The 23,550-nt window shown below is 45.8% G+C and overlaps 1 protein-coding gene across 7 annotated transcripts in view; it reads right to left on the bottom strand.

Moving 5' to 3' along the window:
* The window catches only part of IQCE (IQ motif containing E), a 1,388,455-nt gene that overhangs the window by 1,319,313 nt on the left and 45,592 nt on the right, over positions 1-23,550 (bottom strand). For 4 of the 7 annotated variants that reach the window (XM_069647600.1, XM_069647604.1, XM_069647602.1 and 1 more), the window contains exon 2: positions 5,367-5,477. In XM_069647600.1, the coding sequence (XP_069503701.1) occupies positions 5,367-5,423 (57 nt within the window). In that variant the 5' untranslated portion in view covers positions 5,424-5,477. Of the gene's footprint in view, positions 1-5,366; positions 5,478-5,686; positions 5,828-23,550 lie in introns of those variants that run through there. The other 3 variants (XM_069647601.1, XM_069647605.1, XM_069647606.1) reach the window with 2 other exon arrangements.

The raw sequence follows: 23,550 nt of genomic DNA, 5'->3' as shown, positions 1-23,550 counted from the left end.
CATTGCTGTCTGAGTTTCACAGAGACAATGGAGACGGTGAATATCGTGTAAGTTTACTTTTGACGACTACACCGGAACGAGATTTAATATTTTATTAACAGAACATTACTTTTGTCAATGTAACTGAAGTACTATCTTTCTGTGTAGTTGTCGTTTTTTATTGCTTAAGGAGAGTGCAGATTCTCAGCATTTGCAGGCTATCACTAGATTCACCCATGTTCAACGCTAATATTTCTTTAAAATGTCATGTATGACCACATCGATTTGTGTATCAGTTTCCACGTTCTTTTTGTCTTTTTTGAAATTGTTTGCTAAAGGTTGGGTATTGATACCTATTTTCTGTTGTGTTTTCTGAACAACTACATCCTGCCTTACTGTGATTTCCGTGGATTCCAGATGCCAAGTGACAGATTTTTAGCACGCCAGATGCACGTGTTCGTGACCGGCTGCCTGACCGCCACTTTTGTGGGATGATCGCCCAGGACCCCTTTGTCCGTACGCTGCAGTGGCCATTAGAAGTAACATAACATCTTTTATGGTGGCCTAGGCCGAAGTTCATGGCGACGTCTTGGAAATCACTGTGCGACCGAAGCGGTTGCTTTATGGAAAATTAATACTTTGTGTATGGGAAAAGAACAACGTGTGCCTCACGATTAAAATTTTCGATGACCAAAGAAACAAAGTTACAATTTGATTGAAAATGGGAATAGTCTGAAGGTCTCGGACAGTATTGTGAAATAAAAGTACTTTACAAATTCTAAAATGTAAATTTTTTCTTTCAAAAACCAGTTTATTATTTTAAAATGTAACGTGCTGGAACGGAGGATGAACGCTACAATATTCCCATTAGCATAACACAAACTGCAAATCAAAATGTTGGAAAATCTTATTGCGTCTATGTGCTTTACTAAAAGATATAAAGTAGATGGAGTTCATGCAATTTTTTTTATTTATATTTTTACACTGTGAAAGGTGGTTCTTAAAGGAACATTTAATTTGTTAACGGATGGCTTTTTTTTTGGGAAGGACAGCTAAGACGGAAAGTTGCGGACGGAAATGTGCAAAGAGGCAACAAACAGTAATATGGAGGGGTAGGTGGACGGGGGAAAATGTTGTGCGTGTGTTATTTGTAAGGTAGGGGCAGTGTTTCTCATGCTCCTTCATTACAGCAGTGGTGCTGTTTCTTGGGGAGGAGGGATGGCCTTAGCTCATGTCGTTTTCAGATAAATAGTACTTTTGCTAAAAGTATGTGTACTACTTTGTTAATGGCTGAGTACGAATAGGTGTTGGAGCTGTGCAAGGGAAATGTTGAAGTTGCAAGTTCCTACATTTGTAAAAAAATGTAGTTCCACACTGTCCACGAGGCATAGATTTTATTGTTAAGTGTGTACGGATTCTCGGACACGTCACTGTGCCGTGCGCCAGCGTATGGTCATGTGGCATTCTCCGGAAGGTGTGCAATGAAGTCAGATGTTAGTTTACATTATGATTACGTGCCACTACTAAAAAACTGAAATTCAGTAAAAAAAACTTTGTTAACAGGACGTTATGGTTCGAAGTAAAACCGAAAAACCCTTGAAATTCGCCAGTTATGGTAAGCTAAGCAACCATAACTCGCGCCACCACTGTGCACTGCTAAGACTAACACCCAGGGCATCAAAGATGACATCAGAAATGTCATTGATGACATCACTGATCACATCACATGTCTGGCTCCCCTTTTTTTCCTTTACTGACATATCTAGGCCACATGGTTTAATTCTTCAGTAACAGTCAGGAATTAAAAATAGAAAAGGTACTATTCACCATTCAGCATTTCGTAGTTTACTCTTTTGGCAGCATTCTTTCAGTTTGGCATTCATTATAGGTAGCATTTACTTGTGTGCGTTTGAATGGCCACTTTCAATTTGGTATTCAATATGAATGGCATTTACTTGGGTATATTTAATTAGCGGTTTTCTTTCAGTTCAATATTCAATACGAGTAGCTTTTACTTAAATGCAGGAATCATTACTTATTTAACGTTCTATCAAAACGCTCTGGTCTCCTCAGTGTCTCCTGACACTTAACGGCTTTCGCGACTCCTCCCAGCAGCTCTCCCCAAACGAGAAAGCCTTCGATTCGGTTGCCGGACACGTCTCCAAATGCAGCCCGGCACCTCACTTCTACTCCACGCGCGGTCCGCGTCTCTGACGTCTTCCACAGCTCGAGCTGCACCCGGGCTTGGGTGCGGGCGGCTTATCTCTCTCCTCAGCTACCTGCCAGCACCTGCTGCCTGCCTTCACAGTAGAGGCTTCCTGGTCCTGCAAAGCTCTTCTGGCAGGTCTCTGGCAATCGCCGCCAGCGCCTCTGCTCCTTGGCTCGGTCCCAACATGGCGGATTCTCATCCTGCTCGCTCTTCTCTGCTTTTGGGCTCCTGCTTTTATACCATTGATCATTGTTAACAGAATGCAGGTGAAAAGGGTTAGACTCAATTGCCTGACCTTGTGTAAGCCTGTTGGTAATGAAAGTCAGGCATGTCACACTAAGTGCATGCATGCCCCTCTTCTTCGCCCCAGTACCAGAGTGGGGTTTACAACATGAAGCAGGCATTAATCTTAGTTGCCTCTTCCCAGTACTTTGGTGGGAGACTACAGGGAAAAACTGGAAAGGACTGACAATATCCCATAAAGACTGAGGGAGGGTCGGGTAGATCAGTGTTAGAAAAGGGGGGGGGGATACCTTGTCTCACCTTCAGACACCCTCTTTCCAATCCCCAAGATCTCCACCCAGGTGATCCTCCAGCGCTTGTCCACCCCCAGGGTCGGGATCCAAAAGCGATGGCCTTTCCCTGGCCAGCTGAACAGAAGATTCCCGGGGAGATGTGAGAGTACCTTCCGGTGTCTCACACTTCCCATTACCACTTTGCTCAGCCAACTGGAAATGGGGTAGAAAACTCCTGTGCTACTGACCCTGAACAAAGCGTGAAAGAAATTAATCAATAGACATGACTAAACATAATGGAAATCCTTATCGTCTGTACTCTGTAGCCATCATACTAATGTCATGGAGAGCTGCGGTGCCAAAGGGGTCACTTTTCTTATCCATATCTGCAGATTCATGAAACCCTCCAGTCATCATTGTCACAGGCAACAGGTAGAGCCTGCTAGTGCTTGAACTGTACTCACAAGTAATTCGTGGACTATTTACTTTGCATATAAACAAGGGAAGTGCATGTCACAGGCAATTCTTCACAACTTGATCTGTGCTGCGATCAAGCAGGACTAAACACGCTCCTGTGGCAGCACCCCTCACGGCTCATCATACGTCTTGACTGCTCCTGGCATTTCAATACAACTGGGACTTGATTACAGAGCACAACCTTCCTAGCCACAGCCTGATCCCTGCCTAGTGTGCCTTCCGATAACGCTGCTTCATTGACCTCGAAGAACTCAGGCCACTGGTTTATTCTGTTTTCCACAACTTTTCTGCTGCTCTTCACTACTGCAGCTGCTCCAGATCTTTCTGCTGCTGTATCTGACATTGCACAGCAGCTTCTCAACAAAACCCTCTCACATTTGTAGAGTCCTCAGCTATAGCACTCAGGGTCCCGATAAGCACCTGTACAACATTTACTCAGTAGCAGAGTCCAAACAGTTCACAACCTAGCACAGTCGTTCTGCCAGAGCCCTCTCATGAAACCCAGCTCCTCTCAGCCCGAGGTACTTTTCAGTGTGTGTTTGGTGTTAAGGTACTCCCCTCTTGGATTTAGTACTATGATTTAGTATCATGTTTTCTTTCATGGTGGTGGTGGCGGTAGGGACCAGGTTTGTGTCTGGCTGCACCAGAGCACAGCCCTTATTTCCGGGGTTCTTGTACACCTCAACACGAATTTGTAGCATACAAATAGTGATTATCAGGTTGACATTTCAGGAATATCTTTTTATGTTACAGGCATACGTTTCAAGATATGAGAACACCCAGTGGATACAAAACACTCACTTATGCCACTGTTTCAGCATTCCAGCCTACATCACTCAGCCAGGTCACTCACTTGCATCATTCATAGACAGGACAGGACATAACAGGGAACTAAAATTATTTACCAAATAAAATAGCACAGAAGAGGGCAATGATGTGATATTCCGGTTGTTCCAACAAGAACCAAGAATGGGTTACCAGAACTGAACATGACTGCTTTGTCTGCCCTCTGTCCACCAGAAGAAGGCCCATCACATTACAAATGCTCCGAATGAACATCCAGACAGGACTCCTTGCAGTTTCCTTTACAGATCTAGGCTGGAAAGACATGCCTGGATCATACCAAATACATCAGACTGTCGGAGTAATGCTGTGATAATCAAAATCGGTCCTCATGCACTTGAGTAAAGCATGTTCAGTGAATGTGGACACATAACAAATAGAAAGTTTCAAAATGTACAGATTGTAACGAGCAAATAATAACCACATATCTTACATTAGCATGTCCTTGCAACAGATTATCTTTGAGAGCAATAGGAAACTATGTTAGGCCTAGTACAACAGCCGTCTTCATTTTGTGTTACCAAGCTCAATCAGGTTTGCTTCATGATAATTTCTCAATGTGATCTATGCTCTTTGCAGCAGCAAGTATTATTACAGCCTGGAATCTTCATGAAGCAATGATATGAGCTTTGTTTACAAACTAAGTATTTGAGAGGTTTCTGGAAATTATACCAGTTAAGCAACACAAACACCACCAGAACAGCACACTTTTGCGAATCATTTCTCAACTAACACCACCACCAACACTTTCAGAAAACACGTTCAGCTCACAGACACATCAGCAAAAATCATTCTCCTTTCCATATTTCACACATCAGCCTTACTGATATCACTTATGCTACCAGCATGATAGGACACAGAACAGTCTTGAAACTTTTCAAAAAAGAAATCCCTTCCACTCAAATCTACTGCACAGGAAAGTCGACCTGGAATGTGAGAGTGGAGTGAGTGCTCATGTATCTACATTAGCTATGAAGTAAAACAAGCAATAATTTATTTTGCAAATTAATATGAAGTGGGACAGAAGAGTAACCAACATAACAGGATAAAACACAACTCATCTGTATATCAGAGGTCTCAAGTTTCCAGTGGCTATGAGTGAGAAGGCTATCCACTCCTGCCCACCCCTTCCCTCCCCTCCCCCCACTTCTCCACCTTGGGATCATGGGACTTGTTGTTTTTTCATTCCCATTGGAAATTTAGTAAAGCTACAACTACTAACATTCCAAGCAAAAAGAGGACTCGATTGCCTTATCATGCTTTTTGCATGGGAAACTTGAACCCGGATTCACATGCCTTAAATGTAACAAACTTCTTTAAAAAAAAAACACACTATTTCATACCAAGTCGAGTCCCAGAGCCAGAATCTCAGATCCAGTTTCACTAGATGGCCAAGACATTTTTCAATACCTCATTCGGTACTACCTGGTGGGTGCTGCTCAATGGAGGATCCACTGAAAGACAGAACAAATGAAGGCATTTTAAAATATCACCTCACCAACGTTTGATGTCCTTAATATATCAAAGAGGCTCAGTCACAAAAAGAACACCAGTCATGAATGGATTAACACTGTTTAATTGCCCCCCCCCCCCCCAAGTCCAGCTAACACAGTGACATAAACAGCAGTACCACAAGAACAAACTGTAGCACCAAACCACACACCTTGGTTTTCACAGATGTCTATTCCATGCGCTGTGTTGTTAGCATTTTACGTTTCTCACAATTCCTACCCCCTAATCATTTCCTCAAATGCAGATCTTTATAGCATTGATCTTCTTACAGACTGTCTGCTGGGGCTTTGCTGTCCCAGTGTGCATCATAAACACCTCAATAATGACCTCACAGAAGAAGGATTGTGTAAGTACTGGAGGTGTCCCAGAAGTAAAGACACCTTTTATTGACAACTCTGAATGATGAAGATCGTGGATAAAGCATGGCGTCTGGAAATTCAGCATAGATGTTAACAAGGCTTCTGGAGAAAGCAGAACAGCAAGTATTTCTCAGCAAATCAATTCAGTTTTAAAAATCGGAGGTGAAAACTCCTGAGAAAAATGTGTGAACGACCATCGAAAAGGTAACATTTCCATTTTGAACTGCATATTGTTCAGATTCTGCCATCTTACTATGTGGGGCATGTGTGGCAATTAAAGATTGTGCTGTTGGCTGAGTTGTTTTCTGGCTGAAAGGAAAGCGTTCTAGACAAACAGAATAGAATTGAGGGAGGACCAGAGACGTGAGGAAGTTAAGGTTGCAGAGCTGAAGGCCCAAGTACCAACCAATGGAGGCAATGACCCAAAGATCTCTGCAATCTGGACACAGATTCTGAGAAGGTATGAACTGGAGAAGAAACATAATACTTGAATGAGATACTGTGTACATTTAAAGAATAAGGTCAGAAGAAAGGTCCGGAGACCCTTTGGAAACCCTCAGTTTATGTGGGAGCGGAGAAGGTATCACACACATTGTAAGAGACTTCAGTTTGGATCCCTTCATTTCCTTTTTCCATTCGACAATATAGATATCACATCCAAGTCAGTCTTCTCTGCATCCCACACAGACCTCCCGACAGTACATTTTGGTAGACCATTAAAACTGCCCTGACCAACCCCCACCCACTGATTATTACACGTCTCTATACATTAAATAGTTGCTCAGCTGGCCAATACATACTAAGAGAAACCCTTGATCCAATTTTCTCTTGTGCTATTAAGCTGCGTGTTTGTGTATGTATACACCACCAAAAACGTGAGCCATGCACACGTGGAGTAAGGTTGCAAAAACAATTTATTGAAGCTTTAAAATAAGCAGACCCATTGTATTGGGGCTGTTACAGAGCATCATGGCAAGTGCATAATACTACCAAAGGATAGCAAAAAATCGCCACGCGTTGCACCCGGCACTTCAGACTGTGTAACAATGTTAATGTCAAATTGCATGTTTAAATAAAGTTGTGAATAAATACAAATGGAGTCGAGGGGCCGTCACCTCCTGTCTATACCCAACAATTCATAACACAAAATTGACAGAAGTTTTTAGTTTAAGGGGAGTTATTCCTATATCTAAGTCCCTTTGCAATAGCTAGTTTGCCCTGTGTTACTATTCTACATATGTAGCTGTCACATGCGCCCTAGGGTTCGCTGCTGTGACGACTACAAATGGGATGTAGAGGTCCTTTCCCTTTCCTCACGCATTACTTTCCTATGCTAAAAAGGTAAAGTTCACATGCATTGGTGGTCGGTCTTTGGCTTTAATGTTCCCTCTGCCAATGTCTGTGTCTATCAGTAAAAAATAAAAATAATTTCGGCAAAAAAATGGTCGAACCATAGCTAAAACTAAGTGTCCTGGATGCACTCTATATATTCATCTATTTTAATGAATCAAGCCCTATTATCACACGTATAGTGGGTCTTGGAGTCAGGGTCATCAGCCCAAGACTACTTTATGGAAGTCGACTGGTTTCAGCGGTTGCAGTTAGTTGCCGCTTTCTTCAGGACAGGTATGTTCTTGCTCTATTCTGCGCAAGATCTGTGATTCCTTTACAGTCCTCCTTATTCAAGGATGTCTTGAGGAAATCTTCGGGTTTCCAGACGGGCATGTTGGATACATTTCCACGCCCTATAGGGTTAAAAAGACAGATGGGCCATCATCAGTCTCAAAGTGCTGGATCAGAACAGGTAAGGCAATGTTTTTAGGGCTCATGTCCTTACCTGTGGTGACCTATGTCTCATCATCAAGGCATCTGTTGTCAATCAGATGTAAACTCTATATCCTGGTATTAGGTGTATTCTGGGTCTCACTCGGGTAAGTATCTATAGTTGAATAGATAATAGAAAAATACGTTTTATCATGGCCCTATGTTTGCTATTTAATGGGTCATATTAATATTAATAAAGGCCATTTTTACCTTTACTGTGTAGTTGTAGTCAATCATTCACGTTCCAAGATTGTCTTCTTCGTGGGTGTCTGTTAACCCTAGAAGGCAAATCCCGATGTCAGGGTGTTTGCAAGTGTGCCACACACTCATAGCCATTCATTTGGTTAGTCTAGGTATCTACATTAAGTATTCAAAGGTCACTTATGGTGGCCATGTATCAAACTGCAGTCTATACTGTACTCGATATACATTGCATTTATGAGCAGTGATTTACAGATGGCAGCAGTCCAATAGATCCGCACTATTGGGAGACGGTCAGGTTGTTCAACTATTCTTTGTGCATGGTGCTCAAGGCTCCCTGCAATCAATAAAAGCTAGATTCTTTCCCAGATCTTACCTCCGATCTCACTGTCGTTGCCCCAACATTGGCCAACCTATATGTCACAGATTTCGAGGAGAAACATATCTACCCTGAGACTAACCCCTTCTCTACTAACATCTTGAGTTGGCGTCGTTACATCGACGATATCCTAATGATTTTCGAAGGAGATATAGCTACACTGGACAAGTTTATCAATTGGGTCAACAACCAGAATCCTTACCTGAAGTTCACACATGAGGCAAGTAAAACCGAGGCCACCTTTTTAGATTTAAAAATCACCAAAACTGGACAAACTTTTGAAACCACAGTACATCAGAAGAAGACGGATAGGAATTCCCTCCTAGAATACTCTAGCTTTCATCAAAGGTCCCTAAAAGATAATCTTCCTTTCAGACAATTCCTCCATTTCAGACGTAACTGCACAACAAGATTTGAATATGACAGACAGGCAGAGAGATTAACCACCAACCTGAAGGAAAGGAACTACCCGAATAAAATAATAGAACAAGCAAGGAAGAGGGCACGAAATATACCCAGAGAGGTAATACTCACTCAACATGGAAAGAAAGGCAGAGGAGAGGATGTCATCACGGCAGTTTTCAGTCATTCGCCAATCATCAACCGTCTAAAAAAAGAAATCAAGAAGGCCTGGCCACTACTCAACGTAGAAGGGAATTTACCAACACCTTTGTTTGCCATCAAACAAAGAAGAAACTTAAGGGATAGCTTGGTTCATACATATAAAGAAACCAAAACTATAGAAACAACAACGTTGTGGAATACACCTAGGCCACTGGGCCATACACCATGTAACAACTGTTCTGTTTGCAAATTTACGAAACGGACTACCAGCATTAATATCGGTTGGGAGCATCCATGGGAACAGCTGAGTCTCACGAATTGCAATACTACTAATGTAGTTTTTCAGATCCAATGTCCATGCAATAAAAAGGTACATAGGGATGACAACCAGGGCCATTAGGACGCGAATTTGTGAACATAGATCCAATATCAGGACAAAAAGACGCACAGCCCCACTTGTAGAACATTTCCTCACAATGGGTCATACAGAAAATGACCTAGCATGGACAATACTTGAAAAAAGAATTACTACCCAGAAGAGGTGGTAATATAGCAGCACTCTTACTGAAGAGAGAACAGATGTGGATCTTCCGATTACGGAGCCACAAAACCGGCCTAAATGAAGAAATCTGCTGGCAGGCTCTAGCAGTACAATGAGCAGTCATTGCAAATTTAGCACTGTAAGATAAGTCCTTGCCCAGTATCACTAGCTGGACATATTTTTGCAGACCTTATTAAGTCTCGGGCGTTACCGTTAATAATAGTTCTGCAAAATATGTAGAATTCAAACGATACAAAGTGTACTCTTAATGACCCGAGCATACTTTCCAAGTTTGCCTAAAAAAAACACTGATGGGTAATATAAGTGGACTCACAAGATTAAACAGCAAGCCCAGGATTGTGTGCAACTAGTAGAATAACTTGCAATAGGCATAACATCAGGTACCTAGTTGCCCTTGTGCACTGGGAGCCATACAGTGGATTTCACTACGTTTATGATGTCTATTGCCATTAATCATAAAACAAGATAAACAACAGAAATCTTTATTGCGACCCCTATGTATACCTGGGTAGTTACATCTCGGTACGTTAATGGCAACAGACAGGCAGGAACGGATACCTCATATGCATAAACTGGCACACACAGAAAGTGGTCACAAAAGGCATGCCATATATTACTGTGAAAGGAGACGAAGTAACCATGATGACCCTAGAGCTAATAGATATGCCATGTAGTACTCACCATTCATGCAGCCGGAATTCATAGTGTCAAGATTGGCATATACGAAAAACAGATACTCCACATTACCATGCAATTTTGAGTTAGATTAGAACTACAACTCCCATGACTACTTGGGAACCGGTAGTTCGGCACGACACTAGTTGTGAAGAGAGGGAGAGGACATCTGCACACAGAAGGCGTGCACGGACTGGAGCCTAAAGCTATATATTAGTGCTGAGTTGAGTCATGGGAAAATCCGGGAGGGATATATGTAAACTACCAATCCCATGAGCTCCTGGGAGTAAGCCATGCCTCAAACTGCCGAGATCGGCAATGCCGGGATACAGAATAGGAATAGAAATAAAAATACATCTGACCTTTAGCAACAGGTCTAGCCTAAGTTCGGAACAGTTAGTGACGAAATGAAATAGATAAACGATACGGGGTTTGTTCGCAAGCGAGCAGTGTCACGGGACGGTAGCACGTGATCATAAATGGGGAAGTCCGACAAGTTAGCTTTCGCGACCGAGAATCAGGAGACGAATGGGAATGCAACAACAGTGAGATCGGAGGTAAGATCTGGGAAAGAATCTAGCTTTAATTGATTGCAGGGAGCCTTGAGCACCATGCACAAAGAATAGTTGAACAACCTGACCGTCTCCCAATAGTGCAGATCTATTGGACTGCTGCCATCTGTAAATCACTGCTCATAAATGCAATGTATATCCAGTACAGTATAGACTGCAGTTTGATACATGGCCACCATAAGTGACCTTTGAATACTTACTGTAGATACCTAGACTAACCAAATGAATGGCTATGAGTGTGTGACACACTTGCAAACACCCCGACATCAGGATTTGTCTTCTAGGGTTACCAGACACCCATGAAGAAGACAATCTTGGAACGTGAATGATTGACTACAACTACACAGTAAAGGTAAAAATGGCCTTTATTGATATTAATATGACCCATTAAATAGCAAACATAGGGCCATGATAAAATGTATTTTTCTATTATCTATTCAACTATAGATACTTACCCCAGTGAGATCCCGGAATACACCTAATACCAGGATATACAGTTTACATCTGATTGACGACAGATGCCTTGATAATGAGACATAGGTCACCACAGGTAAGGACATGAGCCCTAAAAACATTGCCTTACCTTTTCTGATCCAGCACTTTGAGACTGATGATGCCCCATCTGTCTTTTTAACCCTACATGGCCTGGAAATTTATCCAACATGCCCGTCTGGAAACCCGAAGATTTCCTCAAGACATCCATGAATAAGGAGCACTGTAAAGGAATCACAGATCTTGCGCAGAATGAAGCAAGAACATATCTGTCCTGAAGAAAGCGGCAACTAACTGCGACTGCTGAAACCGGTTGACTTCCATAAAGTAGTCTTGGGCTGATGACCCGACTCCAAGACCCACTATACGTGTGATAATAGGGCTTGATTAATTAAAATAAATGAATATATATAGAGTGCATCCAAGTGACCCATTTAGCAATCACAAAAGGGACACTTACAGTTTTTAGCTATGGTTCGACCATTTTTTTTGTCGAAATTATTTTTATTTTTACCGATAAGACACAGACATTGGCGGAGGAAACATTAAAGCCAAAGACCGACCACCAATGCATGCGCACTTTACCTTTTTAGTATAGGAAAGTAATGAGTGAGGAAAGGGAAAGGACCTCTACATCCCATTTGTAGTCGTCACAGCAGCGAACCCTAGGGCGCATGTGACAGCTACATATGTAGAATAGTAACACAGGGCAAACTAGCTATTGGAAAGGGACTTAGATATGGGAATAACTCCCCTTAAACTAAAAACTTCTGTCAATTTTGTGTTATAAGTAAAGTTGTGAACATGCTGAATTCCTGTCCAACACCAGGTCACATGATACCAGTGTGTAGATGGGATGGCCACGATGTTTGCTGGTCGGCCATTGAAAGCTGTTGTCCAACTTTAAGGCGTTTAAAGCTGGATGTTGATGGAAAAAAAAAAATATAAACAGTAAGTGCTGCAAAATAGGTTCGAGCATATAAATATATCTCTTACGACCGCTAATTTGGTTAGATCCCATTGCCATACCTTTCACCCTTACCAACTAAACCCCACTAATGGGAATTGCAGCCACGTTGCACAACATACTGATACAAGAGAGATTTAAAATGCACAAGTTCATAACTGGTTAACTTCTTGGCGTCGGAAAAGTTACATTCAGATGCTTCAAAAGCATGATACCAAGTGATTCGCCCAACACCTTTGTGAATCTAGGTGAAGGGATCCCGTGAAAGAAAAGGGTGGCTTGAGTGAAATACACAGACCAAGTACCTACATCTCACATCTGTGAAAATCGAGTGTTTTTCCCTTCCCACTCCTGGGGGATCCTCTGAACAGGTGGCCTAGGGAGGGCCATCGTTTTTGGATCCCGACCCTGGGGCGGACTAGCGAGGGAGGATCAGCTGGGTAGAGGGTCCTCTGGGATTGGGGAGGGATTACCCAAAGGTGAGACATGGTATCCCCCTTTTTGAACACTCCTCTACCCGACATTCCCTCAGCCTATATGGCTTACTGTTCCCCAGACACCCAATTTCCCCATTTCTTTGACGAAAGGACTGAGACGAGGAAAAGGAGCATTTCACCAGCATACTCTTCCTTTCCAAAACACCACAATGCTATTAAAACTAAGAAACTACATTCAGAAGCACTCTACTATTTTCATGAATGTCCCACCAACAAATTCAGGCGAAGTCAGGCACTGGGTGAAGATTGTATCAACCTGAAGCCTGTTAATACTACACAGGTGTACAAAAGGAGTAGCAGCAAGAAACGGAACAAACGAGTTGGAGCCAGAGAAAGAACCCGAGTCATAGAACGGGCTGTCAGGCAACTGTGCAATCCTGAGCGCCCAGAGATCTATTGTCGAACAGAGCGCTGAGACGCTGAGAACCTGTGGTTTGAGAAGGCTAGAGAAAGTGTGGTGAGGGAGCCGTGTCTCCAAGGAGCCAGAAGGGGATTGCGTGGTATGCTCAACTCTGATAGGCAGTCCTTGAAGAGGTGCTTGTTCCGCTGGGCCAGCAAGGCAGCCTAGGAGTGCCTGGGGGGCAGGTGAGGCCCCCGACCTCGACACGACATTACCGCAAAAGTTACGCTGAAGTAATCACAACCAATGAGTTTAAAGTGAGATGGGAGCCCGGTTGGTGAAAGACGCGAAGCGCAAGAGATAATTTGGTGCAAGTGAAGGACAAGCGTAGGATGAAAGCGGCGCTGAAGAGAAAGCTTCAATTGTCCATTGTGAACTGCAATGTGAAAGTGATAATTGTGAAACAAACAAAGTAACTGAGTGGTCGTGTGTACGTTTACATGTTGTCGAAAGACTTGATTGAAATTAAATCACTCTCCGAAAGTGCAGGGGAGCTGTGTGAAGCTTGGAGTAGGAACAAAATAGAAAGCATGAGAGGGAAGCTGCGCGAGATAGGAAGAGTGAGCTGAAACCCCAAAAGAAGCTAAAGAGTGCCAGGGGCACGATCCCATGAAGTCAAAGTATCAGAGTGGTCACGCATATGGCTGAGTAAAACTGTGCGCTCTCGAAAGTTTCTGATATGAAGAGTTGTCAAGAACTGTTGAACTGTTGGGGAAGGGAACCCTGTTTTTGAACAAGAGAATCTGGTGTGAAGAGAAACCATTGAACTGTCAAGTTGTTGTAATTGTAGGGGAAGGAAACTCCTGAAGAAACCAGATCAGAAGAGTCTTGTGAAAGCAAAATATTGAGAACTGTGAAATTCTTGAGAGAAGGTGATAAGAAGGGCTGATCTTCCAACGCATCTTGTAGGGGGACATGTGTAGGCGGGCACACAATATACAGCTTAACTCGTCACTTATAACTTGACCCACCTCGTGTCCAAACCCCACTCTCCTGGGTTCGAGATCACCCTTGTGTACTACGATAGGAAGAAGGTATGGGTAGGGAAGATCAAGAGGTTAGAGCAGGTAGGTTCCCCAAATACCCCTAAGGAGAAAATACAAGGTCAAAGTAACTGGAGCACACAAGGAGAGGTGGACAAAAGGAATCCTGGTGTACGGTTCTTTTTAATTGTTTAAAGCTTTCTTATATACTTTTCCAGTACACTAGCAGGGTTTTGTGTGTTTTTTAACAAAAGGGGCAGAGCACAAGACACTATATACAACTTAAATTACTCCTAAGCAGCTGAGTTACTAATGGAACACAAACAATATAAAAATGATACAAAGTCTATACAGTGCACCGTATTAAAAAACTATTTAAAAAGTCCTTACTCAGAGCTGTCTTAAGGTCCTTGCTGCCCTTTTGCTCTTCCTTCTTCCTTCCTCCGCTCTTTGAGTGTGGCTCTTCTGGCAGTGGGCGGCAAGCAGCAGCAACAACAACAACAGTGGGTGGGGGTCCCAAAGTCTTTATATGGGCTGGGCTGCGTATGTCAGATGCAGCCCAGCCCTGAGAGGCAGCATGAGGAGTCCCCCCCCGCCCCACAGCACTTCTCAATCTGAGCCACGTCTGCCAGGTGTGGCTCAGGGAGTTCAGATGGGGAAACCCTGTCGGGTGGCCCATCACTTATTTGTAGCCCCAGAAGGGCTTAACACACATTGGGAGTTTCCCTGCTATGGAGAGCGCCAGTAATTATCTGTGCCCAGGAATGAGGCCACCTAGGGGGCGCTCCCCTGACTGTCAGGGGAGCGCTTACAGGGCCCAGGCAGTGGTGGTTACAGGCGCTAAGCGGAGCACCCTCAACCCTCTTGCAGGGTTTTTCCCTTGTGCCAGACGCAGGGCTCGCACAGCAATGTTTTTTTACTCTAATATTTTTACTTCCTGATCCGCGGTGTGGCTCTCGTGGCAGGGGTTAACATTTTCTTTTTTCATTTTCGGGATCCCCGGGGCACCTTGTCAGGGACCCGATTTTCTATCGTTTACATTTCGGGATCCCCGGCGCAGCTTCACACGCTGGTTTCATTTCTTTTATCCCCTGACTGGGGGTTACATGCTTCCCCCCTTTGAACTATCCTCGGCCCGGAGGATAGCTTTGGTCTTGTCAATGAACCTGGCAAGCCATGATTTAGGACAGGCCAACGGTTGCCACCCAGTACTTTTAATCACAGGCACCGTCCACAGTACAGCTGAACTCCTAGGAACCTGCTCTAGAGAAGGAGGGACAGAAGACAGGAACAGACTGGAACCTCAAACTGGAACCCCTGGTGTATAATATGTTAATTTCATAACAGGTCTGCTCTCCTTGGTGGTACGACAGAGAGCAGCCGGGGCCTCATGTAGGTTCCCCCCAGACTTGGCGGGGTGCTCCGCACCAAGTCGGGGACCCTATCTTCCAGTGGAGGAATGGGTAACTCTACCATGTCCAGCATGGCAGGAACGATTGGAGCAGGATTGGGAAGAACCTAGGAAGGAATACTCCGAGGATGGATTTCAGGTTCACTAGGAGTGGGATCTGGATCAGCGGGTGTAGGGACCCACACTAGTGTTTGATCTAACCGTTGGTCTGGGTAGACGCCAAACTCCTCGGCGTCAGCGTCTTCACTGGCTTCCGGCTGACCTTCCGATCTTTCAACTTCGGTAGCTGGAGAAGCTTCCAGGGATTGAGCCTTCGAAGGATCTTCTTCAGGCCTCTCAGCACAGAGTCACCTTGTCACTGGCCCCTTGGCTGGTTCTTCATCTGTCACCTGCAGTGTCAGCTCAATCTCATACCCGATTGGTAGGTAGACAGGGAGCTTTCCCAGTTGATGCTCTATGATGAAAGACTGAGACTCCCACTTGTCGCCTAGCTTGATGCGTTCCCTCTTTCCCAGGCTGCGGATCAACACACGATCGCCAGGTTGACAAGTGTGAAACTGGACCTTGGTGTCGCAGCAGTGTTTGTTCTCTTCTGTGGTCTACCCCGCGGCAGCCTGGGCAAGCAGATATGATTGCTCCAGTTGCCGCTTGAGCCGTTTAACATAGCTGGCGTAGTTCTCGCTGCCTGTTCCGTCTGCGGACACTCCAAAACACAATTCTACACACAGCTGGACGTCCCTTCCAAACATCAAGAAATATGGTGTAAAGCCAGTAGCATCATTCTTCATACAGTTGTACGCATGGGTGTGTGTGTGGCCACATGCTGACTCCATCTGTTCTTCTCCTCTGGCCTCAGGGTGCCCAGCATGGCCAAGAGTGTATGATTAAACCTCTCCACTTGGGCATCCCCCTGAGGGTGGTATTGAGTTGTAGGGGTCTTCGTGATTCCAACTAGCTCCAGCACCTGCTTGATGAGTGTCAATTCAAAGTCTGGTCCCTGGTCGGAATGAATTCTGGCCAGCCAGCCGTAGGGCACAAAGTATTTTTCCAACAACACGCGGGCAGCGGTGATGGTACGCTGATCTTTTGGTGGGCAACACCTGCGTGTACCTAGTGAAGTGGTCTGTCACCAACAGGATGTTCTTCACACCTCGCCTGTCCATCTCCAGCTTGAGGAAGTCAAAGAAGACTATGTCCATGGGCCTGGAACTCTACAGATGGTGAAGATAGGCTGCAGGACGAGCCGCTGTGTTCCTGGCGACACACCTGGCACAGTGCTGGCAAGAACACTCGACATCTGCTGCTAGTCTGGGTCAGAAAAACCTTGAGCGGACCAACTTGAAAGTTCTGTTGCTGCCAAGATGTCTGTGCTGGTCGTGGAGTGCATACAATACAGCTCGGCAGAATCTCTGTGGCAAAACCAGGCTATGTAGTGGACAGTCTCCAACTTTGCTTTCCTTGTACAGGATTGCAGCTTGCTCTGGGTCATGAAGAACATCTCTGGTCACATCCGCTCCTGTGGTCTTGGCTTTCAGGAACGGAGCAATGCCAGAATCCGCTAACTGTGACATACGGATATCATCTCGGGTCAGACGCGGTAGCTCCGATTTCTCCACACTGGTGATATTGCAGTAGATATTGGGTACCGCCTTAGCTAAGGATTCCAAGCAATCCACGCTCCTGGCTCTGTCTGGTGCCTGCTAGCTTGTAGCCTTGCAGATAGCTCTGACGCCTGCTGAAGACAACAACTTCACACGAGGTGGATCCAGCTGCATCATCCAGCTGAGCATGAGGCCTCCAGGAGAGGGCATCGGCATCAATGTTAGTGCGCCCAGGTCTGTACTGTAGACTGAAGTTGTATGTGGACACTGCAGCGAGATCAACAGTGTCCGGTAGCATCTAGCTTTGCCGGCTTCAACACATACGTAAGGGGGTTGTTGTCCATCTTCACCGTGAAGGTGGCCCCGTAGAGGTAATCCTGGAACTTCTCTGTAACTGCCCACTTCAATGGCAACAATTCCAACTTATGGACTGGGTAATTCCTTTATGCCGCTTGCAGGGCTCGGCTGGCGAAAGTGACTGGTCTCGTCTCACCATTGGTCTCCTGGTAGAGAATGGCTCCCTATACGTCCAGACTCGCGTCCACATGCAGGATGTAAGGTAACTGCGGATCCGCGTATGCCAGGACTGGTGCTGTGGTGAAGGTCTCCTCGAGCTCCTCGAAGGCCTTCTGTCATCGGTCAGTCCAACGCTCAACAAAGGGCTCCCGTGGAGGATATAAATGATCTGCAGAGTTGGCAGTGTTCTTCCGGCTCCTCTGGGTAGGTGGGTACCCTCTGGTGAGGTCCACAAGCAGTCGGGCGATGTTGTAGTTTCCCGCGACTAACCACCTGTAGTAATTACAGAATCCCAGGAAACGAACTCCTTGCAGGTTTGAGGTCTTGGCCAGGTGAGGAGGGCATCTATCTTTGCCGGATCCACGGCGATGCCATCCACAGAGACGATGTGCCCGATGTACTTGACACTTGTCAGACAAACTTGCACTTGTCCACAATGAACTTTAGCCCTTGCTCCCACAGCCAATCCAGCACCTTCATGAGCCTCCTGTTGTATTCCTCCAGGGTCCTCCCGAACACAACGATGTCATCTAGGTACACCAGTACCACTGGGAGGTTCATGTCGCGGTCTACTCAATAAGGCGTTGGAAAGTCGCTGGCACACCGGAGATCCCCCCGAGGCATCCTGACTAACTCGTAAATACCCAAGGGACAGATGAAAGCGGTCTTCTCATAATCCGCCGGATGCATCGGGATCAGGTAGTAGCCACTCTGCAAGTCCAGGACCGAAAACCACTTACTCCCAGTGAGGCAGTGCAGTGCCTCATCCACCCAGGGCGTGGTGTACTGGTCTGGATGGAATAGTGCGGGTGTTGAGTCAATGGTAGTCGATGCACATCGAGACATCCCCATTTTTCTTCCGGTCGACGGCAATGGCAGAAGTGTAGGGGCTTCGGGACTCCTGGATAATCCTTGCCTGCAGAAGATCCAGATGGCGGCATACATCCTCCAAATCTCCTGGGACAGGAGTCAGGACCGCTCCCTGAAGGGAGCGTCATCAGACACCCGGATACAATGTTCCACTCCATGGGCCTTGCCAATGTCCCTGGGGCTTATGGAGCCCAGGGGCTTGTGGAGAATGCCTCAGTGCGCATGGCAAGCTGCTCCCTCAGATGGTCCTGGTCTTTCTCAGAGATTCGGGAGTTTCCAAAGTCTTCAGATCCAACGCCGTCTCGGATGAGCAGGAGGCGACAATCGCTGGGTCTACAGATGCAGTCAGGTGAAACTGTGCGATGGTGCATCCTGCTACATGGATGGTCCTATTGGTCACATTAATGACGGTCCGTTCCATCTATTGTCACCAGGGTACGTTGTACCAGAAAACCCCCTGGGAGCTCTCCACGTTCTGGTGCCTCCATCACCAGACACCTTGATCGTTGCTCCCTGCAGAGTCGAACTCTGCCAGGAACCATCATAGTGACGTGTGTCGGGATTGTGATCTGCCCAAACCGGGTGGTACAAACATCTCCAATGGGTCCATCAGGTGGAGCTCTGGACCGAATCTCTCTCTTTGCAAATACGCCTGTCGGCACATGGGGTGCATGAACAACGTGCTATTATGGTTCAGCCATCTCCCAATATAATGCCGCCAGTGCGTCGAACATTGAGGAATTGGTTCCAGTCACCACCGGTGTTGCAGGATCTTCACTCCGACTGTTGCAGACCAAGCCAGGGTGTCGATAGGAACGCTGACTCCAGCTACATCACGTGGAAACTGCAGTCTGACCCGGATGTACCCCAGATATTTGCAAGGGTTGTCTCCCACGGCGAGAAGGTTCAGCCCAGCCAAGAGCTCCAATGGGATATGCACCAAGTGTTTTCTGTAGAACAGCTCAAACGATGGTCACCTGTGAGCAGCTATCCAGAAGCGCTTGTGCCTGTTAACCAGCGATGGCAATTGTCACAGTGGCGGGTGGTCCTATGAGCCCGTCAGGTATCGCCCATGATGTTTTGCTGCTGCGCTTGTTGGTAGTTTGACCACAGGTGGTCTTCCTCTCGAGTGGGGTAGCCGGTCTGGGTGGATGCTGGTTCCCAGAGGACTTGCCCACCGGTAGTGTCACTACAGTCTTGGGCCCATCTGGTGGCACAGGCGTGTTACTCGTCACCTCTTATCGGTTGGAACGTAGTAGTATTGAGGATTCAGGTGCTCTGCTTCCTGGTCCTCGCTGGCATTTCCCATCATTGCATGTGTTGGACTATTCAAGGCCCGGAACCTTGCCGCAACTTGGCTTTAATCTGGTGGGTTTGTACACATAAGGAATGTGTGGACCTTCTGTCCACACCTACGGCAGAACTGCCAAGGCTGGAACGGTGCAGTACACCGTTGGTTCATTTTGGCTCTTGAGCATGTCGGAAGAGCTGGTGTTCTCTCTCTTGAGATGGTGGTGTAGAGCCTCATCCGCGCTCTGGTATCCTGGATGTCAGTACAGGCGGTGGCTTGGACTGCACCCTCTGCAGCTGCATAGACTGGATGATTTGGGGTAACTCCTCCACTTGATGTCACAGATCATATTCTGGGCAGCATATGGAGACACAAGTTGACTTGGTAAACTGTACACTGTGTTCTCCATCTCGCCCTTCAGAGTACGCACCTCTTGGACCATGTCATCAAAGTGTGGTAGTCTCTGGGTCTGTTCTCAGAGTTGTAGCTGCAGAAGTAACGGCAGAAGAGATTTGGCTCTGCGCATGACCTGTTGCAGCCTGACCAGGTTCAGGCTGTTCGGCTCAATCCCCTTCCGTTGCAAAGCCAGCTGAAGAATCAGCTCGGTCCGGGCCAGATATTCAGAGAGATCCTCACCCTGTTGGAGGCAGGTGTCATAGTACTTCTCCATCAGCTCTGCACCAAACTCGGTGGCTCCAAACAATCCAACCAGCGTGTTTATGATGTTCTTCGCTGTGGGGTCTGGATGCATGGCACGGAGCGCCTGGATGACTCTCAATGCAGGACCGCGCAGACTCTCAATGACGCAATGCCTCTTCTCCCTGTCTGCAGCTCTACAATCGCGCATCATCCGGTTGATCTGGTCTGCCCAAAGTTGGTATTCCTCTTCACCCCTCTGGTTGGTTTCTACCCAGAGAAGGGTCTCAGGCAGACATACTGGCCATACTCAGATGTTGTCGCAATGGCGTTGTTTAACACGTCCTTAAAAGCATCCGCCATGGAGGAAGCGATCAGTTTGGCGCCTCCACCTTGTGGAGTATTACTGGCACACGCTCTAGGCCCTGGTAGGATAAGGGTGCTTACCGGCGCAGCCATGTTAGCATCTACACTGGGTGCTGCAGGATGATGGGGAGCAGCGCCGGGCAAGGCTGGAATTGTCTGCCAACCTGACCATGTGTTCAATGCCCAGAGAGGATAGGACGCGATTGGGTCTCCTCCAGGGATGGTAAAGAGGAATGCCTCAGGATCAACTTCCTTAGGCCCATAGCAGACAGGGATATTGGTTCCTGCTAGGCCAGGGGCTTTACTGAGGCATTTAACCTGACCAGTGAGGGACTCTAAGGACTCCGTCAACCTGAGCACCTGGTGGAGAGGCGTGCTCCAAGGGACTTCACCTATGATAAATCAATGGTTGAGCTTAATCCCCTCACCCTAAGCCCAGCTGGCTACCAGAAGCTGATCGATGAGAATGGTACCTGTGTCATTTAAGGTGGCAAATCCGGTAAAATAAAAAAACACTGCGATTGTAATACTATATACAAATCCCTATCCAAAACTTGCACACAAAAAAACGTATGCTAGAAATCTATACACTGCCCCAGGAAGGGAAAAATGGCGATATAGGGTAAGTAGGTAGGATAGGGAGGGTATAGGCACACCAAAGGTGATCTCAGCAGTGCCTCCAAAAAATGTAGAGGGGTGATCTTCCAACGCACCGTATAGGGGGACAGGTGTAGGCGGGCACACAATATACAGCTAAATTCTTCACTTATAACTTGATCCACCTCTTACCCGTCTCCAAACCCTGCTCTACTGGGTTCAACATCACCCTGGTGTACGTCGATAGGAAGAAGGTAAGGGTAGGGAAGATCAAGAGGTTAGAGCATAATGCCAGTTGATTCCAGCTAATCCGAGCCTGCAAAGAGATTAACACAAGTTCATACCTTATGCAGGCTGTCGAAATTCCAATTGGTAGACTTAAGGCTTTAGACCAGAACATGTGCTCTAACGATGACCAATGGTTGAACGAGCAGCCGAAAGCATTCTCTGCTCTATAGGTTAGGATCAGCGCCACTTTCTGTTCGTAAAAGTTTCTGGGGTCGCATAGAGAATCTTCTGAACTTTCTGTATAATAGTAGGCCCTGACATGCTAACTGACCACATTTCCTCTTTGATTCCAGTGTCCATGGGCCATCACAAATGCTGGAATTCAGCAACATGCCCAAATACTTCACGCTTTTTGAAATACGTAGTTGGTCTTGGCCTAACTTCCACACAAACTTTGACTCCTTTGCCATCTGTTTAGCTCTTAAGTTATGGAACACCAGTATTTTGCTCTTTACTGCGTTGATTTTTAGATTATTCGTGTTCACATACTTTTGGACTGGCTCGAGTTTACGTTGTAAACCGATCAGGGTTAAATCCAAGATAACCAAGTCGTCTGCATACAGCATCCAGCTTATCTTAGATAAGTGGAGCTTTGGTGGAAAGGCCCGGACTGAATTTATTGCATCGCCAATGTCCGAAATAAAAAGACTAAAAATTGCAGCTGCTAACGGACAGCCCTGTTTGACCCCCTTATGAGCCTTAATCTGTGCAGAGAAGGAACCTGATTGATCTAATCGGATTGCGATGGACGTGTCCGTATGGAGTTCTTTGATAGCCTCCAATAACCCAGCTGGGCAACCCCACAACCCCAGCTTTTGCCAGAGTAATTCTCGATCGATCATATCGAAAGCACAAGAAAAATCCACAAAGGCAAGATAGACTTTAGTATTTGCCCACAGGGCTTCCATTTTCAGTAAATTCAAGACAAGCAGGTTCAGAGAACATCCAACATATTTTACAAAACCTGCCTGTCTTTCGTCGACTCTGTTGGCTGATTGGGCCCAAGCAATCAGTTTTTTTTGGAGTAAAGAAGCGCAAATCTTGCCTAAGACATCCAGCAGTGCCACAGGACGATCGTTTTTAGGTGACATTCTGTTGCCTTTTTGTAAATTGGCACAATTATCCCCGTTTTCCATGAGGTTGGCGACAGTCGGTGCAGATTAATTCTCGCAAATAAGTCGAAGCACAAATCAGCCCAGAGTTCGGGGAGCTGTTTGATCATAAAATTCAACAGCCCATCTGGACCGGGAGCCCTGGAGTTTTTAGCTTTCAAGATAACCTCTCGAATATCTTCTCTCGAGAATTGTAGATCCCACAATGTTATTTCAAGTAATAATGGAGGCTTAGAAGCTGGGTTTTTATCATATAAAGTCGTAAAGTGCTTCACCCATTCGAGCTCTGATACCAAACACTCTGGTAAGGCTTCCTGCGGCGTTTCCATGCGAATGAGGATTCGCCAAAACTCCCCACTGTTCTTGTTTGCTAGGGTCTTCAGCATGGACTCTGCATCTTGTTGATATAGCAGAAATTTGTGGCTTTTTAGCCAGTTTTTGTAGGATCGTTTGGTCACTCTGTTTTTTGACGCTATTTCACTCATTGGCCCTTGCTTATTTCTTCCAATTTCGGCACGCATCAGTCTCTTACGCTGCATCACCATTAGATCGAAACAGTGCTTCTTGCGAAATGACAATTGATGTAACCCTGTGTTTTTAGCTTTAAATTGGGACAGTAAAGAGGCATATTCGACCTCCTCCGGGTTAATCTTAAATTGATTGCATAAATTCGAAACTTCCCTTTCCTCCAGCCTCACTCAGCCATTTCTGGCTTTTCTCGACTTCGGAGACTTGAAATTTTAACTCCAGCATTTCATGGTCGCTGTTTTCCATTGCACAAACTTTCAAAGAGATTACCCTAACATAGATAGCGTCCGATATAAAGATGTAATCAACGATTGACGAATGGCC

The sequence above is a fragment of the Ambystoma mexicanum genome, chromosome 2q, assembly GCF_040938575.1.
Source record: "Ambystoma mexicanum isolate Mex_15411 chromosome 2q, UKY_AmexF1_1, whole genome shotgun sequence".
NCBI classification, from domain to species: Eukaryota; Metazoa; Chordata; class Amphibia; order Caudata; family Ambystomatidae; genus Ambystoma; species Ambystoma mexicanum.
Note: the sequence above shows the minus strand (reverse complement) of the source record. Positions and strands in the feature narration are given on the sequence as shown.